Below are 20,530 nucleotides of genomic sequence, written 5' to 3'. Positions count from 1 at the left end.
GGATCTTTAGATTTGTCTCAAATGGAGGCCAATCCTTTGTATCATTGTATTGACCCAGGGAAGTGCATAACCTTGAGAAAGGTGACTTCTTTTAGTTTTGGGCAATTTGTGGAGAGGGTTCAACTGTAAGTCATTAGTTTGTTATACTTCTGTACTTTCTGTCTGTGAAATAAATGCTTTAACCCTGAAATGGAATCTGGCTGATACCCACAGCATGCACTTTAACTTAATCTCTCTTTCTCTCTCTATCTCTCTGTGGTTTATTATTTTTACAAGGATGATTTTCCTTGTCTGAGTTAATCTGATTATTAGCAATACTGAATTGTTCAAAATGCTTTGAGCTCATATGACAGAAGGTGATACCTTAAAGTAAAAAGAATAATTTTAATCTGTTTCATTTTTCAATCTTGACTGTCTTATTACTAATAAAGATCAATGTGTTTATTACATTACCAGTGTTGTATAGTTGTGTACGTTTTCTACTATTAACCCAGTTAAGATTGTTATCAGTTAACCTTATGTTTATTTTTCAATTTTTAACATGAAAAATTTCATAAAGCAAATGATTTATTTATGAGCAAATAAATGTAATCTTATCCTATTCTTTCTCTTGATTAGGGACAACGAGGTGCACATGGTATGCCTGGAAAACCTGGGCCAATGGTGAGCTATATTACTTTCATATTTATTCATTCTCCATGTATTTATTCATTAAAATATATAGAGCAATACTGTTTTCCAGACACATGGAATAGAAAGATTATAAACACACTGTGCTTGTCCTTGATGACTGCTGTAGCTATTAAGGAAGACCTGTACATCAGTTAGTATTGTGTATAATGCTATTGCTTACTGCTATAGTATAGAGTGCAACTTGAGGTCTAAGAAGAAATAAAGTACCTAAACCTGTAGTGAGTGACAAATGTCAGGGAAGACTTAAAGAGGAACAACTTTTAAACTAAGTCTTGAAAGATAATTGTATAAAATGGGCAAGATTTTAGCATGGTCCATAGGATGGATAGAAGAAAAACATGATGAACCAGGAAAATGCTGATGTGTAATGGGAGTGAGAGGCAGAAGCTAGATCATGAAGGCTTATACTTACTATGTTAAAGGTGTTTTAGCTATTTTCTTTAGTAGGTAATGAGATAACCTTCAGGAATTTTAAACAGAGTAGTGTCATGAACCAGAAAGATCATTTGCTGGTAATATGGAATATAAAGTGAAGATAGCTAGAACTAAAGGCTGAGAGACTAATTTGAATGCCTTTGGCATAACCTTAGAGAGAAATTATAAAGACAAGAGCTAAAATTATAGTGGTAACAAGTATTGACAGTATTTCAAAGGAGTGAACATGACCTATTAGTTTTTGGGTTTCAACAGTTCGATACATGGTGTTACCATTTGTCTGAAACTGGAAATACAAAAAAGATGAATAGGCTATTGTTTGTGAGTTTAGGACCAGAAGAAATGAATTCAATTTTGTGATTGGATATGAAAAGTAGAGCTCAAGATAGAAATTTGAATTACAAATATAGATTTGGGAACTTTTAACATATAGTTAATATATAAAGCCATGGAAGTAAAAGTGTAAGATGAACTGAGAAATGAGAAAGACTCACAGTATGCTAAAAATTGATATACTGTGCTTTTTATGCTTGGTGTTAGTGATGCTCTATTGTGTTTTGTTCTATTGTGTTTTGCACTATTTCACAGCTTTTCCTCTGGAATTAAGACCTTTTAACTCACATTTGAAGATGAAAATCTTAACATTTATTTAACTACTGATAGTAATTTTAAACAAAAGTAAAATTTTGTAATTCATAACTTTCTAATGTATCACTTTGCCCCTTACCCTTTTTCTTTCTTTCTTCAATTATTGCTCATTAACTACTTAGATTCTAAAAGGTGTATATGATCTTGTGATATCTGTGAATAGAAAGTAGATTCTAGTTGTAACAGTGGCATAGATTAAGTTTCAATTTTTATTTTGCTAAAAGAACTTAAATTATATCCCTAGAAGCAAAAAATAAAATAAAATAAAAAATGACTCAGTCTATATAAAGTTACCTTATGGACTATATCATAATTGATTCATATATAACTTTTTCCATCAAATTATGTGACTTTAATCGTGGTGACCTGATTTTTTGAAGGAAGAAATGGCATTTAGAAGAAATTATTCTATGACTAAAACTAGTTATAAGCAAAATATGTATGTACATATGTATATATATTATAATATAGGCATTATGTAGTAACCTTTATTTACTATTAAAATGGTGGTTTTCAACACTGGCTGCTTTTGGCAAGCTTTTAAATATATTGATATCTACAGCAATCAAACACAGTCTCTGGGTATAGACTGAGAAATCCTAATTTTTTTAAAGTTCTATGGGTGATTCCACAGGTCAATGATTGTACTAAATTAAAAGTTTTTAAAAGTACACAAATGTATTTATGAGCCATATTGCATAGCCATGCTTTGTTCTTGATAAGAATTTTGTAGTAACTGAGCATAAAATATTGTAAGTGAAAATGCTGCTAACTGGTCTGTGGAACAATTTTATCTTCTTGAAACAGCAAAAGTTAAATCAGACTCCATAAGGTAAATTTTGTTAATACAACACCAAGAAAGACAATCTTATGAGAGAGAGTTGTAGAGGAATATTCATGATCAAAATGAACCGATACTGAAAGACCAAGAAAAAATCTTCAAAACTCAGTTTTTCCTACATGCCAAAAGTAGTAATTGAAGTTATTTAACCTTGTTACTTGTAAAAAGGAAACAAAACATAAGAGAATAAAAAAGAAGTATAGCTTGAAAGGACTTTAATTAATGCCAAACTGATAGAATTAAAATGTGTTCTTAAGGAATAAACAGAACAGCCTAGAATAAAATCCTTTTTATGCTCTCTTTAAGTTCAACCTTTGAATACTTATTTGAAACTCTATGTATGCCTTCCCAAATGTAAGATAGTGACAAATGTCAACTTGTTATTAGTTTAATGAAAAAATGCTCTAAATTATTCAAATGATTCTTAAGCATTATTTTTATGGAGATAAAATACAATCTTAGATTTTGATACAAAATAGAGATTTCTAGATATTACCTTCATTGCTTGGTTTGCACAAAGAAAATACATCTCTCAACAGCAATTGTTTCAAGCAATTTGTATTTGTGACTAACTAAATCTTATATGCTACAACTAGGAAATCCTACTACCATGTTTAAGACTACTGGGAAAGTCTTTTAGCACTATTTTATATCAATGTGGAAGTAATTAAAATTATATTATTATGTTTGTGATTTTTTTAAGATTTATTTATACATGCAAGAATTGGGGTACAGGCCAGAGTTGCAGGGGGCAGTGAGAGGATTAACCAGAGACAGAGTGGGGAATAGAACAGGCAGATCGACTGAAATACACCGCTGAGTGGAGCAGCGGGCAAGTCAGGTCTGCTGCGCCATAAAGGTAGCTCCCTGGCTGGGAATCGAACTCGTGTTGCAGAGACTGTGAATAACTTCATAGGTTGCATCTTAACCCCTTGTGCTACCAGGGAGGACCTGTGATTTATTTTTTTTATTGTTTGTCAAAGTACAGAATGTTGTCAAAGAATAAAGGAGGACTTAATTAGTTACCTAATTACATATCTCTGCACTTTTCTGGTTTCTTCTAATAGGGTCCTCTTGGGATACCTGGCTCTTCTGGGTTTCCAGGAAATCCTGGGATGAAGGTAAGATGTTAACATATTTAACTCTACTTGATTACATGAGTCACAAAATTCAGATTATTTCACTTATTGAAGAATATGGAAGTACTATTTCTAAAGGTGAAAAGCCAGTTTTTACTTGGATGAACATATAACCTAACTTCAATTTGCATACAAATAAAACATCTGCCATATCAATATACAATGAATTTTACAGCAAAGTAACAACAATAAGAATCAAAGGAAGATGCATTTTTGCAAGTTGATCTAAATTAAGGAGAGAGTGTAGAGTATGCTTAATGTCCATTACAGTGGGGAAAAAATAAAATTAGAGAATTACCTACAATCATATAGTTGTGATCTCAAAGAATCTGTTGGATTTTATTGTCTATAGCCAGATAATTTTAACAGCTGCAAGGAATAAGATGCAATCTGAATTGGACCTCAGTTCTTGGATAGAGTGCCGGGCAGTAATAAATAGCAGAATGTTCTAAACAATAGGAGGCCAAAATAAATCAAAACTTGTCAAAAAATTGTTCTCTCACACAATGTTGGCCTCATTCTTGCCCCCACCCTAAATTTATACAAACATTAAAGGAATGGGCAAGAAGGCTATTTGGCTCTCCATGTGGGAATAGATTAAAGTATTCTGCTGGGATTATTTACTTTTTAGTGAGTCACATTTGTTTTCTCTCAGTATTTTGGATGATGGTTCAAGGATTACAGTAGGAAGTTATTTAGAGTATACTAGCTAGATTAATGAATACTTTCAGAACAAACAGTACTTTCAAATTTCAAGCAACACAATGCACTTGATTGCTCCTCACAATTTCCCTTTAGCACTAATTTTCAACTTGAAGAAAGAATTTACACAAGATTCTGCTGTACAAATATGACTGTGGCCATGAGAAGTCACCTCACTTCTCTAAACCTTGTTTGCTCAAGGAATTTTGTGGAGTACTAAGTGAGATAATCTATGCTAATGCTGAGCATAGTGCTTGATGCAAGGTCACTCCTCAATAAAGGTGCACGCTTTTCCTAGTTGTGTTACTCAAATTGAATTTGAACTTTGAAGCAAATTACAAAAAAGTCTATAGCTGACATTTGAAATACTCTTTGAAATCTGAGAGTGATATAATCTAATTACTCTTCAGGCTTTCTCTAATGCCAGTGGACTGCAACTGCTTTAAAATTACGCCTTATATCATTTCACTAAGAACTCAGTATGAACTCAGACTGTGGGACTTCAGTTTCTCATGTATATGATCTGCTTCTTGAAATCCTCATCCTGTTGCCACTAACTCTGGTCATGGAGGGCCCAACCTTCTTGAAATCCTCATCCTGTTGCCACTAACTCTGGTCATGGAGGGCCCAACCTCCCAATGTCCTCCATTCAAAATCCCTTCCAAGATCTTCTGCTTCCAAACTGTCCAAACTGAGCTCTGGTCAGAGAATTGAAAAAAATAAATCTTATAATGCCTTGGCCTATGAGTCAACAGAAAATTGTCTCTACTTCTATACTACCAATCAGTTTGTATACCAGTTCATTCTAGATACTTCCCTCTTTTCCTGAGTTTTTCTAGAACTGACTGTTGGCTACTGGCAAATGCTTAATAAAATCAAACACCTATCAAAACTATTTCCTCTCAGAAATTGTTACCCTATCCTAAAATACACTCACCACCAGCATAAAATTTTTGGTGTTTACTTTATGGCCAGGATTCCTACATATATGTAAGTTTCTTGCTTGGCATCTTACTCTGGATGAAGAATAAACCTCCACATCCAGTCATTTTCAATTCAGTAATCAGGAGTTAATAGGGATTTTATGTGGTTCATCAGTCTAAAGGTCCTCTGAAGGCTTATTTTGTTCTAAAATTCCTGTTCCAGGTGCCTCCAGGATTAGACCCACATAGACAATATGCCAAATAAAATACAAAAAAAAAAAAGTTAAGTTTTGAATTTTAGATAAACAAAAAATAAATTTTGAGTATAAATCCCAAATATTTTATGAGACAAACTTATACTAAAAGTTATTTATTGTTTATCTGAATTAAAATTTAACTAGGCATCTGTATTTTTATTTGCTATTTGGACTACTATTGGGTTGAAAGAAAGGTAGCTATCAGATTACCTTTAACACTTTGCTTTGCTCTTGGCGTTGACATCAAACCTGAAGAGATGGAAAAGTATTTTCTCTTCTTAAACTAGTTTAAGGTTACACATCCTTTGTAAACTTCTTTGTGTTCTTGATACCTTTAAATGTTTGGCTATAAAACGTAAAAGAACAAATAAAAGATCAATTTTGCACCACAACACATTTTGTTTTTCTTAAATGAACATTTCCTTTTGTACCCCTCTAGGGAGAAGCAGGCCCCACTGGAGCACGAGGCCCTGAAGGTCCTCAGGGTCAAAGAGGTGAAACTGGGCAACCAGGTCCAGTTGGCTCTCAAGGTCTTCCTGTAAGTTCCTAGCATATTTTGAATAGCACAAAAAACCTGGCATATTTTGCAATGTCAGAACAAATGTAACCTATTTCATAATGTTCTCTTTGAATTCTGAATGAGTGCTTTTAACTCACAAAAAAAACACATTTCACTTGTCAATCCTGCAAGTTTTGTCTATTTTATGAAAAGGAGAATTAGTCAAGAAAAATTTTTTTATTATATAATTGTGGTTGACGCTGTTAGTAAATTTCTGCCTCCTTTTGGAAAGTGGATGGATGTCTGAATCTCACCCTGGATATGGCTTGATATTTTATAAACTTTTCACTTATCTTTTAGGGTGTAGTGGGAACTGATGGTACACCTGGTGCAAAAGGCCCAACGGTGAGTACATTAATGCATTTAGCTATGTGAAGTTCAAATGGATACTCTCCTTTGAACATTGACCGTGGAATTCTATTTAGGTCTGTTGCTCATGGTGACATTCATTCTCTCTGACAGGGCTCTCCTGGTACCTCTGGTCCTCCTGGTTTGACAGGGCCCCCTGGATCTCCAGGACCTCAGGGTAGTACTGGACCTCCCGGAATTCGAGGCCAACCGGTAATGTCCTTTAAAACAACTATCCTCCATTAATATAATCCACCCAAAATCATCAAGAGAAATAACATGTAATGAGATATAATGATGCATAGATAATGTGGTTTCATCTGAATGAGGCAAACAAGATAGGAATCTTCATAGAGTGAAAGCCAAATGTTAATGTACAATTTAGATGTGAAATTCAATGCAGAGCATTATTGTATTATGTTAAATTTTAGTGTTCTTTTATTTAAAATAATAAGCTCATAAATTCATGGTATACCTCATAGAATTTTATGAGTAGTTGAGTAACAACATTAGGGGACTATTTTGCAACCAGTTTGGGGGAAATGTGGAGCTTTTTTTGGCTTTCCATTTGAGGTTCACTTTTTCTATATAAAATTTATCCAAAATTTTACAATTTAATAAAAAGTTTAAAATCCAGTACACGATCAATCTTGTAACTTATTACACTAGTTTCTAGTGAGACACATTCTTTGTAAAAACCCTTGTGGTAAAAAAAAAAAAAAGAAAAGGTATTCAGTATCCTTTGCTTTCAGGAATTTGATTGGTTTATACTTTGCTCAGAAGATACCAAAACAGGGATTTTCATGAGGGGCAGAGAACTTAACACTAAGCATGCAGCAATCACAAAGTACCAGTTGCTTTCTACGGAAGTATCCCCTGAGCCCTCTTGAACCCCACAGCAGGGTGAGTGACTCAGAGTGGGTGGGCTGCAGAAAAGACTACTGCAGCAGAGGACTCAGATGCCAGGCACATCCATGAGGTGGTCACGGGGCTAACAGTGAGCTGAGAGTAGTTCTAGTGGGATTTGTAATGATTTGGCTAAACTTGGGTTCAACAGCTATATCTTGAAAGTTACTCTTGAAGAAAGATTCCAACACATTGCACATATTCAACACTTTTTCATATTTGTAGAAATTATTTATTAGGAAAGATATGATAAACCCGTAAGAAATAAACATTGAGTACTTGTGCTTATATGTATTTTTGCTTGCTATATATAAAAATTAAATAATTTTTTTCCTAGTACTAGTTAAAACATATTTTAAATTCTGTTTCAAGTAGTTTGATTATTGTAGGGTAAGTGATGGTTAGGCTTTTGTGCTGTTAGCCTCTGTGGCTATCATCTGCAGCCTTGAATGCAGGAGGCACTTGGGAGGAGTATGGGCTCAGTGTACGCATGCTTGATGGTGGACACCTGGTATGGACACGTGTAAGTGAGCATGCCTAAGCAAAGAGACTAAGGCTATAAGGGCAGCATCACAGAGCATGGTATGTGGCAGAGAGCAGTGGCTGAAAAGCTGTGAGAGGAAGAGACCATGAGAGAATATCAGAATGAGCCCAGAGACAGTAAAGATTTGCTGGGCCTTGGGAGGTCTGCCAGCATCCTGGCCCCCCTGCATGCCCCCCACCCTTCCACCTACCTTGTGCCTGGATGCTGCACTGCAATTGGTGTAGAAAGAGCAACAAAGCCTGTAAAAAGCCACTGAGGGCTGCAGGACTCTCGTTTACCCATCTGCCCAGATCCATTGAGAACCGGCCCTGCTGTCTGTGCACTACAATTATGCTGATAAACCTTTAAAAATGTTGTTGACAGATTTATTAAAACATGAGTGTTCCTGATATCATACATTTGGTTTTATTGTGTTCTCTGTTAAGCAATACATTTCCCACAATTTGAACTATGATTTAAGAACCAAAAAACACTGGAACAATAAAAAACTGAAATGCTCTATTTGCATTTGTGAAACTCTCAGTCAGTAGAATATCAGTATAAATATATTGTTATTCTAGGTGAACAAGTCTACTTCCAAAAATAAATCTTAAATTATTTATAGAAATTATCATGTTAATTATAATTTTACTATCAAATTATAACAGAATAATTCTAATTATTCTAGTATATGATAGAAAAAATAAGATTTTACAAATAAATCACTTGAAGACCACTGTAAAATAAACTACTACCAAATTATACTGGATTTTATAAGTTCACACACAAGATTTGCAAAATTAAAAATAAAATGACTGTGTTATACTAGTTCTGTAGACTCATCTGCAGAAAGTTTTCAAGGCCCATTCACTATACTTACTTAAAGCAGATTGGACTGGCTAAGTGTCCTACTTCTTATTATTATATTTTTATTTTAGGGTGATCCAGGAGTTCCCGGCTTCAAAGGAGAAGCTGGCCCAAAAGGAGAACCAGTAAGGCTTCATTTGTTTTTATTGACAAGAAAAGCTTGAGTATTGTATAGAAGTATGTAGCTTCAAATGCCCAAGTATTTAAAATGACAATGAGATTCGGAATACCTTTGGATAGAAAGAGTTTGTTTAATGGATTTTTTTAATTAATTAATTTTTAACTGAGGTAGCATTGGGGTATCCCCGCAGGAATTACCACCGTAGTGCACCCACCACCAACTCTACCATCCTCCACCACCAAAGATCATCATGCTTCCCTCCTCCCTATTGTTTCCTGTCCCCCAGCCCTCTCCCTCTTGGGGTCTCAGTTCTGTAGTCAGCGTCAAGGTTTAGTTTTTTCAGCTTGTCTTTATCTAACTATTAATTTACCTAGTTTAAATGTGCAACTGACTTCATTAAATGACTCTTTTAATTAACTAGCTTGTTGAATGACTCTTCCTGGTAATTATTATTCTGTTTTTAATAGGGGCCACATGGCATTCAGGGTGCAATAGGTCCACCTGGTGAAGAAGGTAAAAGAGGTCCCCGAGGAGATCCAGGAACAGTCGGTCCTCCAGGTCCAGTGGGAGAAAGGGTAACATTTGAATAAAATCTTTTGTTGTGGGGGAATTACATGAATAAGTTTTGGGATAGTAAGGAAACCTAGAGCAGTTAAGAGAAATGCTTGCAGGACCACTGCACAGTTCAGTGTGGTCATTGAGGAATTAAAGGAGCCAACTGTGTAACCATTCTCATGCATTCATTCAGATAACATTGGTTGAGCAACTCTTCTATGCGAATTTGATATATTAGTTCTTGGGATATATCAGTGAACAGGAAGTCTGTGGTCCTATCAATAATAGTAACAATAATTTACCGAGATTAGTAAACAATAATTTACTCTAGTGTGGAGGTAGCAACAAATAAGTCAATAAATAAATCAAAATATAGTTGCATATTTTAATAAGTAGTGTATACACTTATTAAATAACAGGTTCTTAGGGGTGAAGAATAACTGTATTTGACAGTGGTGTGATATTATATTAGTCGGTTAGGAAATAGGATTCTTTGAGAAGATTGACATTTTAAGTGAGTGCTGAAGATGAGGGTGAGTCAGCAAGAGTCCATGAGAAAGAATATTTTCGGGAGAGGGAAACAGTAAATGCAAAGCCAGGAGGCCAGAAAGGGGTTGGTGAATTCAAAGATCAGAAGAGGTTGTTGTGGAGTAGAATGGTAGAGTATAATGGAACAGGTCTGAAAGGGACAACAATAACATCACCTAACATTTGTGTAGTGCTTCAGGGATGTGAAGGGTTCACATACATGACAGTGTTAATACATGTTATCATTGACATTTTGATTGCTGTTAAAACTGCCATTCCTTTTTCTCTCCTGTCTAGATAACAGGTTTTATCTATGTTTATTTTAACAATGAATTGTAAGAATACTTCTTGATTTCAGGAATCATCTGGCTTAGTACTTACATATTCCTAAAAATTAAAATTTCTTTCTGTGTAATCAGTACTTTTTTATTACACATATCGATTGCCATGTTAACCTGATCACAACTCCTAAAACTTTATAGCAATAAAAATAAAAAGTACCTACTCATTATTTATTACAAAAACATCAACAATAATTAAGAATCATGTTTTGGTCATTTGTAGGGTGCTCCTGGCAATCGTGGCTTTCCAGGCTCTGATGGTTTACCTGGACCAAAGGTAAGGTCATCCTGTCAATGTTGGTAGCCATGTGAGTGGTTCTCCAAAAGATTCCACTGTCCAGCAGGGTCCAGGCCTGGCTCCCACAGGTCCAGATCCAGAAAGGATATGAACAAAGATGTGAGGACTAAAGCCAACCTCCTCTTATGCAGCTTTTATATTATAGATTTTTGGAGAGAAGGACAATGGTTGGAGGTGTAGGGAAGTTTGTTTTCAAACTTTCTGGGGATATTCCCAAGAAAAAAAGGTCATAAGTCTTTTCTTTAGCTGAGATCTATTTATACTTTTATTTGGAAAAGAGACTATTTCAAAATTCTTTTTTAAAAGATTAAATTATTGGAGCGGGGCTCTCAACACGACTTTCAATAGTCAGTGATGAAAAACATTACCCTACAAGGAATTAGATTAGAGCAAAAATGTGAAATGACATTGTTTACAAAGAAGTATTTGTAATTACTATGACAGAACATCTGTGTCATATGAGCTCTTTGATTGTGAAACACGAGTTTTATATATGCTTGCTTTTGTTTCCCTGCACCCTTTTTTTCCTGACATGTTGTATTTGCCTTTGGAACAGGGGGCTCAAGGAGAGAGGGGTCCTGTAGGTTCTTCAGGACCCAAAGGAGGTCAAGGGGACCCAGGTCGTCCAGGAGAACCTGGGCTCCCAGGCGCTCGGGTAAGAACACAGATGTTGTTCCACAAAGAATGCTCCTGAAGAGTCATTGTAGGCTTTTTTTTTTAAATCTTAATTTTATAACTTGGAACATTTCTTTATTTTATGGTTTTGACATAATTCATTATTTTTAAATACTAGTTTGTTATTTTTATTATAAATAGCATTGTATCTTCTAGTTTCCCTTTCTCAAAGGAGTGTATTTTCATACTTATACCACTTGGCATGGAAAAAACCCTGTTTATCAATTTTTGTATTTTCTTTATTTGCTAATAAGCAACTTGTTTAATTTTTGGCAGAGAGATAAATAACATTTTAACAAAATGTCACTTAAAATTTTTGTTTGAACTGTGGAACTGCCCAGTTCTCAGCAGTGCCCCTGAAAGAGAAAGGTCTATACAAAACGATGGATGGAAAGATGCATTTCATGCACTCCATATAAGTTCTTTCTCCTGAATCCAGCCTAAACTTTATGAGTAAAAGTCTCTTATAGCTTTGTTCTCCTTCTTCATGGGAAACTGGCATTGGGTTCTTCTAAGCTTAGATAATCTTCCTCAGATAAAGGTGGAATGCCAGTTGAATGACTGGCCAGCATTCTTTATGGTAAAAATGACCTCTGACTGTAGACTGCATTGAACTTGGAGAATATTGAGTGAATTGCAAAAACCTGAAAAAAACTCGAGGCCAATGAGAGTGGGCATTGCAAAGTAGAAATGGGTCTCTTCATGTAATGCTATTTTTACTCTTTAGAATCTATTTCAATTATAGACCAGCAACAAGCTGACAATTGCTTTTAACTTTAAGGGTCTAACAGGAAATCCCGGTGTTCAAGGTCCTGAAGGAAAACTTGGACCTTTGGTAAGTAGTTTAAACCAAAGTTCATTGTTTCTCAATAGAAAAACTAATCAAATTTAATTGAGATAAATATATGAATCTCAGTTGTTTCCCTGACATTGATAAAAAGTTTAAAATGATGTAGTCTTTCAATATTGGTAGTTGGTCTATTCACAATATTTTCATTTCTTGATGTCCTTCCAGTTATATACGTTTAAGAGATAAGTAGGCATGAATTTTGACAGCTCGTATATTCTGAGACTTTCCCCTATATTGCAAATGTGAAATAGAAGCCTGAATCTTCATTATCACAAATCAGATTAAAGAAGAAAGATTTCTCCTATTAATGTGAGAGTTTAAAGACATGTGAAGATGAGGCTTGCATATATAGAATAAAATCTGTTTTCCAAATACTCAAATACCTCATTAGCTTCTTTTTTAAAATTCAACTGTTATGATTCACTAAGATAAAAATATAGGACAATTTAAAACATACAACTTTCATAAGTAAGCACAGGCAAGTCATAATTTGGGTGATACCATATTATATTGTTGCAATCAATTTTTTAGGGTGCTCCAGGGGAGGATGGCCGGCCAGGTCCTCCAGGCTCCATAGGAATCCGAGGGCAGCCTGGAAGCATGGGTCTTCCAGGCCCCAAAGGTAGCAGTGTGAGTACAGCATGCACTATGCTTGCCATCACATCATAATCCTCACTTGGAACGCATATTTTTAGCAAATTAATTGAATTTTAAGATAGTTTCATATCCTCTTTAGGGTGACCCTGGAAAACCTGGAGAGGCAGGAAATGCTGGTGTTCCTGGGCAGAGGGTAATTATACAGTTTCTGCTAAAGAAAAAAAAAATATGAAATGATCCAAATTCTCATGGTCTCACTTCACAAATTGTCTCTGTGCAATTCTAGGGAGCTCCTGGAAAAGATGGTGAAGTTGGTCCTTCTGGTCCTGTGGGACCCCCGGTATGTGATCTTTTAGTGAGAGTATATCATTCAACACTGTAATTTTAAATGATACTTGTCTAAGACTTTACTTATGAACAAGTTTCAAGGGGAGTAAATTGGAAAGTTCAGGACTCACGAATTTCAAATACATCTTTTGATTTCGTTGCTGGTGCGTTTTGCCTTTTTAAATGGAGTGACTGTTCTTTTCATTCTAAACCTTAAAATGCTCATGGCAAAAGTTATTTCATCTTCTTTATGTGTCACCATTGGAGAATATATAAGGTGGGAAAAATGTTTGACAAATATAGTGTATTTAGTATAAACTATGTAAAAACTATAAACTATGTAAATGTAAACTATGTAAAATACACTAAATACTAGTGTATTTAGTATAAACTATGTAGTATAAACTGGATTATAATTATCTCCTATAATGTGTGCTATGTAAATTTATATAAACTGGGTTTTTGTTGGAAGGATAAAAATGAATAATATTTATCCTTTGAGATATATTTTCATCATAGGATTTAAAAATTATTTCGCAAAAATATATTTTCACTAATTTGTATATTTGGGGATGAGGCAATTTAAATATCTTTCTAAAATATTAGTTCTGGGCCTCCCCGGTGGTGCAGTGGTTGAGCGCTGGGTTGCAAGGCTGCCCACAGCCTCTGCAGCGCCGGTTAGATCCCCAGCCGCCGGGCGAGGGTCCCACATGGCTCGCAGACCTCTCCAGCCGCCTGCTGCTCCCCTCAGCAGTGTACCTCTGTCCGTCTGCCTGTTCTGCTCCCTGCTCTGGTGAATTCTCTCACCCTCCCACGCTTCTGACTGTACCCAGTGCTTGTATAAATAAATAAATAAATAAATAAATAAATATTTTAAGTAAGTAAATAAATAAATAAAAATAAAATGTTAGTTCTTTTTTAAAATTAAGTTTGTCCATTTTCTTTATTTTTTTCTCTCCAATTTTGTTTATTGAGGTAAAGTTGGTTACATCATAGTATTTGTCATAGGCATTATAGGTTCAAACCTCTAAAAATGTATTTTTCATGCAAGTGTATGTTTGTACACCATTTCCACCACCAAAACCCAATAATCCTCTACAATGAATGATTTCTTTACTTATTTTAGTTTTAATGGTTTCATTACAATTCTTATGACACTGAGGAATAAACTTCAGTGGAAATATTATCATTTTAAGATTAAGTAGATAAAGGTAATGAATTTTCATGATCAGTTTATTCAATTTCTCTGTAATTTTATGGTTGGATCCAGACTTTTTATATTTGGATAAAAATATAGACACATATTATCAGTCTTTTCATTGGCTTTGGAAGATATTTTCTCCCCAAAAGGGACTTTAAACAATACCATTTACGTGACTTTTAATATTAGTTTATTAGCTGGTTACAGTGAAAAGCATGTGATTGGAAGAAATACGAAAACTTCTAGTGGTTCACATAAACAGGAGATAGACATAAAGATCAAACTTCATAAATGATTTTTTTTCTTTCATATTTAGGGTCTAGCTGGGGAAAGAGGAGAACAAGGACCCCCAGGCCCCACTGGCTTTCAGGTATGTACTAATTCAGGTCTATATTTCCTTTTCCATGAAATGATACAACTTTTAAAATATAAAAAGAAAGGATCAAAGGATGTGACATTCTACAGTTTTCAAAAAAGCCATACCTTTTTAAATAAATAGGATAAACATTTGGATAAAATAAAATATTTCTATTCAAACAGAAACTGAAAAACTGAAAAACTCATCAAAACCTAAACTTTTAACACACTAAAAATAAAATATTCTTGATTAGTTTAACAAACTATTAGTTTAACAAACTAATTTATGGCTTATCTAGTTTTACCTGCACAATCTCTAAATTTTTTTAGTGAACAAATTTTCATGATTTATCTAAATATTTAGTATGATAGTATATTTGTGTATATTCTCTTTAATAGTATGGATAATCATAATGTGGCAGAAAATAAACCTTTCAGAACTGACTTTACAATATTCTAGCAGCCTAAAATATTATAACCATAAAAATCTACAAATATAAATAATCTCTTCTTTTTTACTAAGCGTAGTATAAATGAAAATCTAAACCTAAACTGAGTAACTGTTGTTATTTTAGAAGATACAATTTTTTTCATTCTGTGTTGTTTAATTTGTACTTGAAAGTTCCATTTGTATTTGGAAGTTCCATGCATTTTAAAAGTGAACTGTTAACATTGGTGGTCTAATAAACTTTCACTGATTCACAGTTTCATTTTGTTACTTTTGTTTTAGGGGCTTCCTGGTCCTCCAGGGCCTCCTGGGGAAGGTGGAAAACCAGGTGATCAGGTGAGGCTTTAAATAATAATACTGAGAGTCAGTGACTCATAATATCACTCCTGTGTGTGAGGCTCCATTTTGATTTGCTTTATGTATGTAATTGCTTTTAATGCTGAAGCAACCCTCTGTACTTGGTGCTATTACTGTGCCTATTTTACAAATATGGAAAATGAGGATAGCTGTGCCTATTTTACAAATATGGAAAATGAGGAATACAGATGGTAGGTAATTTTCCATAAGTTGCAGCTGAAATGATAAAAGCCCAGTTGGCCTATTTCCCAAGACTGTTCTTAACCACTAACTGTACCTTACCATAACTCCATTCTTACTTGAGGTTATACACACTCACACACACATACACACAGATATTAACCATTATATTTCTCTGATTTCACCAGAACATATTAATTTATTTTTCTCTGAGTGATTTATTTATTCATGTAAACTGTTCAACAAATATTTGCTGCGGACTCTGTGTTTAGCTTTACTAAGCAGTGTTCTTAACTGATTAAACAAGATGGACTTGGATCTTGTCCTTACATTATATTACAGCAGGGGTAGAGTGTAGTAAAAAAATATAATAGTAGCATGTTCTGAAAGTCATGGTAGGTGAGGCACTCTCTGTGTAGAAACATAGAAGATGCAACTAAGACTTCTTAAACTTGGGCATCTAGAGAAAGTTCCCCAGGCAAAGTAAATGTCTCTTGTGAAATATCAAGGATGAATGATGGTAAAGGGGAGGTGGGATACAAAAGGAAGTAAGAAAATACTCCAAGAAGTGGGAAAAGCTGACCAAAATAAGGCAGTTTAAAAGGGGTCATTAATTTAGGAATGTGGACTACAATGTGAGTGTGAATGAGAGCCTGGAGGAGAGAATCAGGGTCCAGATTATGGAGAATCTTAATATGAATCTTATTAGCTCTTTGTATTAGCATAACAAGAAATTAATGAAAGGTGTTTAAATAATAATACTGTTGAAATTGAGTTTTAGAAAGATCATGCTACAATGAAGATATAAATTTCAAGAAATAAGATTAGAGGCCTACTTAATATTGTTATTATCTTAATTACTGAATGAAATTTTGAAATGACAAACTTTCCTTTAACTAAGAATAAACTGAAACTTTAACGTAGTCACAACTGTGGTAATTGAACCCAAATTTCCTATTAGGTGTATTATCTGTATCACATGCTCAAGAAATATTAACTAAATTAATCAGCTTTTCATTGTTTTTGATTTCAGTTTCTTCTACTTAAACTTTTTCATGTTTCCTTAGGAAATAAGACCTGTAGCTTATATTTTGTAGTTTCAAAATATTAATTCACAGTCTTTGTGAGGTAATATTGTGCATATTTTGATTTTCAAAAATCAAATATTCAAGTATAACATAAATTTTTCTGGAAAAATATTTCCTTCTTAAGTATGAGATAGCCCCTTATTTATAAAAGTACACACATTTTTCTTCTTCTTTGCTATGGACTTAGTGAGACTTCTCAGTGCAGTAAAAGAAATTTAATATCTGGAGAGATTTATAAGAAATAACTAAAATTTAGTTTAAAATGTTTCCCTCTAATCATTAAAAATACATTTTATAGGGGGTTCCTGGAGATCCTGGAGCAGTTGGCCCATTAGGACCTAGAGTAAGTATTTTCTCCTTCATGATTAATTTTTTCTATCTGCTTTAGATTGAAAAAACTTATCTTAAACTGGGATTTATTTGAAGCATTAAAATCCAACTTGATAAAAGTCAATCTTAGGAGAAATATTTTGTGATGTGAAACTAATATATACTTAATTCATGTTCATTTCTAATCGCCAAAATAGAAAATTTGAACCTTAATAATTACTCAATTCTAAATTTATCTCTAGTAGAAGTCATTTTGCATTTTTTCCAGATATATTTAACTGATTTTTAGATCAAGGACTGAGACTGTTTGCTATTCTCTTGGTGCATTAGGGAGAACGAGGAAATCCAGGAGAAAGGGGAGAACCAGGAATAACCGGCCTTCCTGGTGAGAAGGGAATGGCTGGTGGACACGGTCCTGATGGTCCAAAAGTAAGTATAGTAGTGAGCTTGGTATATTATGTTCTGAAATTACTGTTCAGTAAACACACAATGGTATATTTCTCTTGTTTTTTTCTTAATTGAGTAATTTTCTTCTTTAGCAAATAGATGATGAGCCCCTAGTAGGTTTTTTCTTGGTACTAAAGAGTCAGCTGAAAAGAAGTCTCTCCCTATGATAAAATTTATGGTCTAGCACATAGTCATATTTTCGCATATATGAACCCACTCCTGATACTCATTTTTATAAATTGTGTAATGACTTCCATTAATAAGCAGGGATAAGAAAACCAGAAAATTGCACAGTTTATTAGGAGATATTCCTAATCATACTCCAGTTTCCTTGTCTCTGGTTCCATCATTCTTCTTACAAAATACAGGCAAGTATGTACTTTTTGAAATTTGAAAATACAGTACTTAATAAAGGGGAAAAAACAGTGTTATTTCCTTTTGGGTGCTATTTTTAAGACTGGTAGTAGAAAATGTGGCTAACTTCATAGTAAACGATTGAAGTAAAATTGTTTATCATGTAGTAATAGATCCCTTATCATCTTCATGATATAGAGTGATTGCATAAGATTGACTTGAGTTTAATCACTGAATGAGCCTGATACTAGTTTGGGTTCATGAGAGAGAGAAGGAAATACTCTTCAAATGTAGTATCTTCTTTCTGGATTAGAATCCTCATGATGTTGCCCCCCAAAAGACAACCCTCATATATATATATATATATATATATATATATATATATATATACAAAAATATATATATATACAAAACGGTAGGTTTATTATAAAAAGGGAGAGGCAAGTAAAGGACACTTCATAGACACAAGCAGGCAGAAAGAGCTGCCCCTAAAGAGAGAGGTTTGCAAAAAGAGAGGCCTGCGTGGTCACAGGCAGGCAGAAGGCCTGCTGCTTTGCAAAGGAAGAAGTTGGTGAAGAGGAACACCTGCATTGGCACAGGTGAGCAGAAGGGCTGCTGCTTGCTGTAACCTTCTAATATTTACTTGAATGCCAACTCATTTTCTCAGAGAAAAGTTGAGAACATAAACCAACAATCAAAAAGGCAAGGTCTGTTTTTTTTTTTTTTTTAAATGAACTCACAGATGATTTTTCCAAACAAAAAAGTGTAAGCAGTAGGCTGAACCCAGAGAAATAGCTGAGATTCAATTTTTAATCTACCTAAATAGAAATTCTTTAAGTTACTTCAGTAATACATATAGAAACTAAATGACAAAACAATATTTGTAGTTCATATTTAATATAAAATTGAGATTACTTATCGTTGGTTCATTGTAGGGCAGTCCAGGACCAACTGGGACACCTGGAGATACAGGCCCACCAGGTCTGCAAGGTATGCCAGGGGAAAGAGGAATTGCTGGAACTCCTGGCCCCAAGGGTGACAGAGTAAGTCTTCTTTTGTTTTTTTTTTAGTGCATTCATTTAGACATTCTAATACCAACTTTCTGGGCAGACTTTTACTTTTGTTATCACAAGTCACATGTCATTCATTCATTCATTCTTTCAATATATATATTTGTAAAAAAAAAATACCAAATGTCTGGAATTGTTCCAGATTGAAGGGGCTACAGCTATCAACATGTGATAAACCCAAGTTCTCTTAAAGCTACCATGCAAATTGGAAAGACAATCAAATGGTATTTTGTGTGTTTTCCCAGGGTGGCCTAGGAGAGAAAGGTGCTGAAGGAACAGCTGGAAATGATGGAGCAAGAGTAAGTGAAATCATTCCTTTTCCAACTAGGCTAGGAATCCATAATATCATTATAATGTGACCTTGCATGAACTTTGCAAAATAAAATTCATCATGTTTCCATGATAGTAGTATTTGGAGAACAATGAAATTTGGGGTTTGATGTTGGCTAACCATGGATATTCATTTTGCTTATCTTGAATTAGAGCAAACCAAAAAATAAAGTCATTGTTGTGAGAATGACATGAAGCACATTTTTAAAGTGCATATGAGACTGGCCCTTTTTCTGAGGATAGTGAGACAATCAGATTGAAATATATTTTCAGGCATGCGTGATTCTTTCAGGTAGAGCAGTTGGTTACAACTGCTTAGACAGTCAATAGTTCCTGATACTTGATGAATAATTTGTTTCAGTGGTTGGCTGTCATGCTATGCCCCAGCAATAACATTTGTGCCATGAAAAAAGATCTCACACTGAGTTACTGTTAATACTACTGTTAATACATTGGTTATATTGGTTCTTTAATAAAAATGAAGTAAAATATAGAAAAAATTTAGTTATAGTGATACTTCTTTTTTTTTTGAGACTCTGAAGTTGAAACACAAAGTTTAGCAAATTATGAACGTGAGCTCTCTTGCTGTTTAATTAAATCTAATATTTAACATTTCAAAAGCAGTCTAAATAAATCTGGTATAGTGTATTTTACATAATGAATGATTTGGGTGCACGGTACTATGTGCATACTGTCTAAAGGCATGATCATTGATAGTTTAAGTGGGAATCTAAAATACATTCTATTATTATGAATTAACTTTGAAAATTCAGCATAATAGGATCAGGATTTAGACAATAACTGCTTTATTTTTATTAAGGGCACACATTGTTCTAGGGAAGAAGAGCAGAGAATTATATAGTAAAGGTGTTATATAGTAAAGTGAAAAAAACAGTTTTCTCGGTATTAAAAAATGGTTTGTCAATTTAATGATATAATCTTTTTAATTGATTCTTAAAAAAGTATATTTAGTAAATCATTGGGAAAATATTGTTCCATTGTAGATTCAGAGAACATAACATCAGTTTCCTCATGTTCTTATCAGTCATATAAAATTCAAAAGTCATTTTTGTTCTTTTAGTTTCTTCAGTAATACATACAGAAATTAAATGATAAAAGCATGTTTGAACATATGAAGAAGTAATACATAAATATCTGAGAACAAGCTTGTTTTAGGCTATATTCCAACAGAGCCCAACAGTTTAGAGATTGTGATCACATGTTGAAAAGACCCA

At 34.1% G+C, this 20,530-nt stretch overlaps 1 protein-coding gene across 3 annotated transcripts in view; it reads left to right on the top strand.

The window, feature by feature from the left end:
• COL5A2 (collagen type V alpha 2 chain) overlaps positions 1 to 20,530 on the top strand; it is a 202,444-nt gene that overhangs the window by 160,727 nt on the left and 21,187 nt on the right. For all 3 annotated transcript variants that reach the window (XM_054699922.1, XM_054699923.1, XM_037523688.2), the window contains 19 exons: positions 619 to 663; positions 3,685 to 3,738; positions 6,078 to 6,176; positions 6,498 to 6,542; positions 6,660 to 6,758; positions 8,913 to 8,966; positions 9,430 to 9,537; positions 10,610 to 10,663; positions 11,241 to 11,339; positions 12,141 to 12,194; positions 12,741 to 12,839; positions 12,946 to 12,999; positions 13,093 to 13,146; positions 14,651 to 14,704; positions 15,422 to 15,475; positions 17,063 to 17,107; positions 17,425 to 17,523; positions 18,831 to 18,938; positions 19,211 to 19,264. In XM_054699922.1, the coding sequence (XP_054555897.1) occupies positions 619 to 663; positions 3,685 to 3,738; positions 6,078 to 6,176; positions 6,498 to 6,542; positions 6,660 to 6,758; positions 8,913 to 8,966; positions 9,430 to 9,537; positions 10,610 to 10,663; positions 11,241 to 11,339; positions 12,141 to 12,194; positions 12,741 to 12,839; positions 12,946 to 12,999; positions 13,093 to 13,146; positions 14,651 to 14,704; positions 15,422 to 15,475; positions 17,063 to 17,107; positions 17,425 to 17,523; positions 18,831 to 18,938; positions 19,211 to 19,264 (1,332 nt within the window). The remainder of the gene's footprint in view (positions 1 to 618; positions 664 to 3,684; positions 3,739 to 6,077; positions 6,177 to 6,497; positions 6,543 to 6,659; positions 6,759 to 8,912; positions 8,967 to 9,429; positions 9,538 to 10,609; positions 10,664 to 11,240; positions 11,340 to 12,140; positions 12,195 to 12,740; positions 12,840 to 12,945; positions 13,000 to 13,092; positions 13,147 to 14,650; positions 14,705 to 15,421; positions 15,476 to 17,062; positions 17,108 to 17,424; positions 17,524 to 18,830; positions 18,939 to 19,210; positions 19,265 to 20,530) is intronic.

The sequence above is a fragment of the Talpa occidentalis genome, unplaced genomic scaffold (genome assembly GCF_014898055.3).
Source record: "Talpa occidentalis isolate TD23 unplaced genomic scaffold, MPIMG_talOcc4v2.1 talOcc4.3, whole genome shotgun sequence".
Lineage (NCBI taxonomy): Eukaryota > Metazoa > Chordata > Mammalia > Eulipotyphla > Talpidae > Talpa > Talpa occidentalis.
Note: the sequence above shows the minus strand (reverse complement) of the source record. Positions and strands in the feature narration are given on the sequence as shown.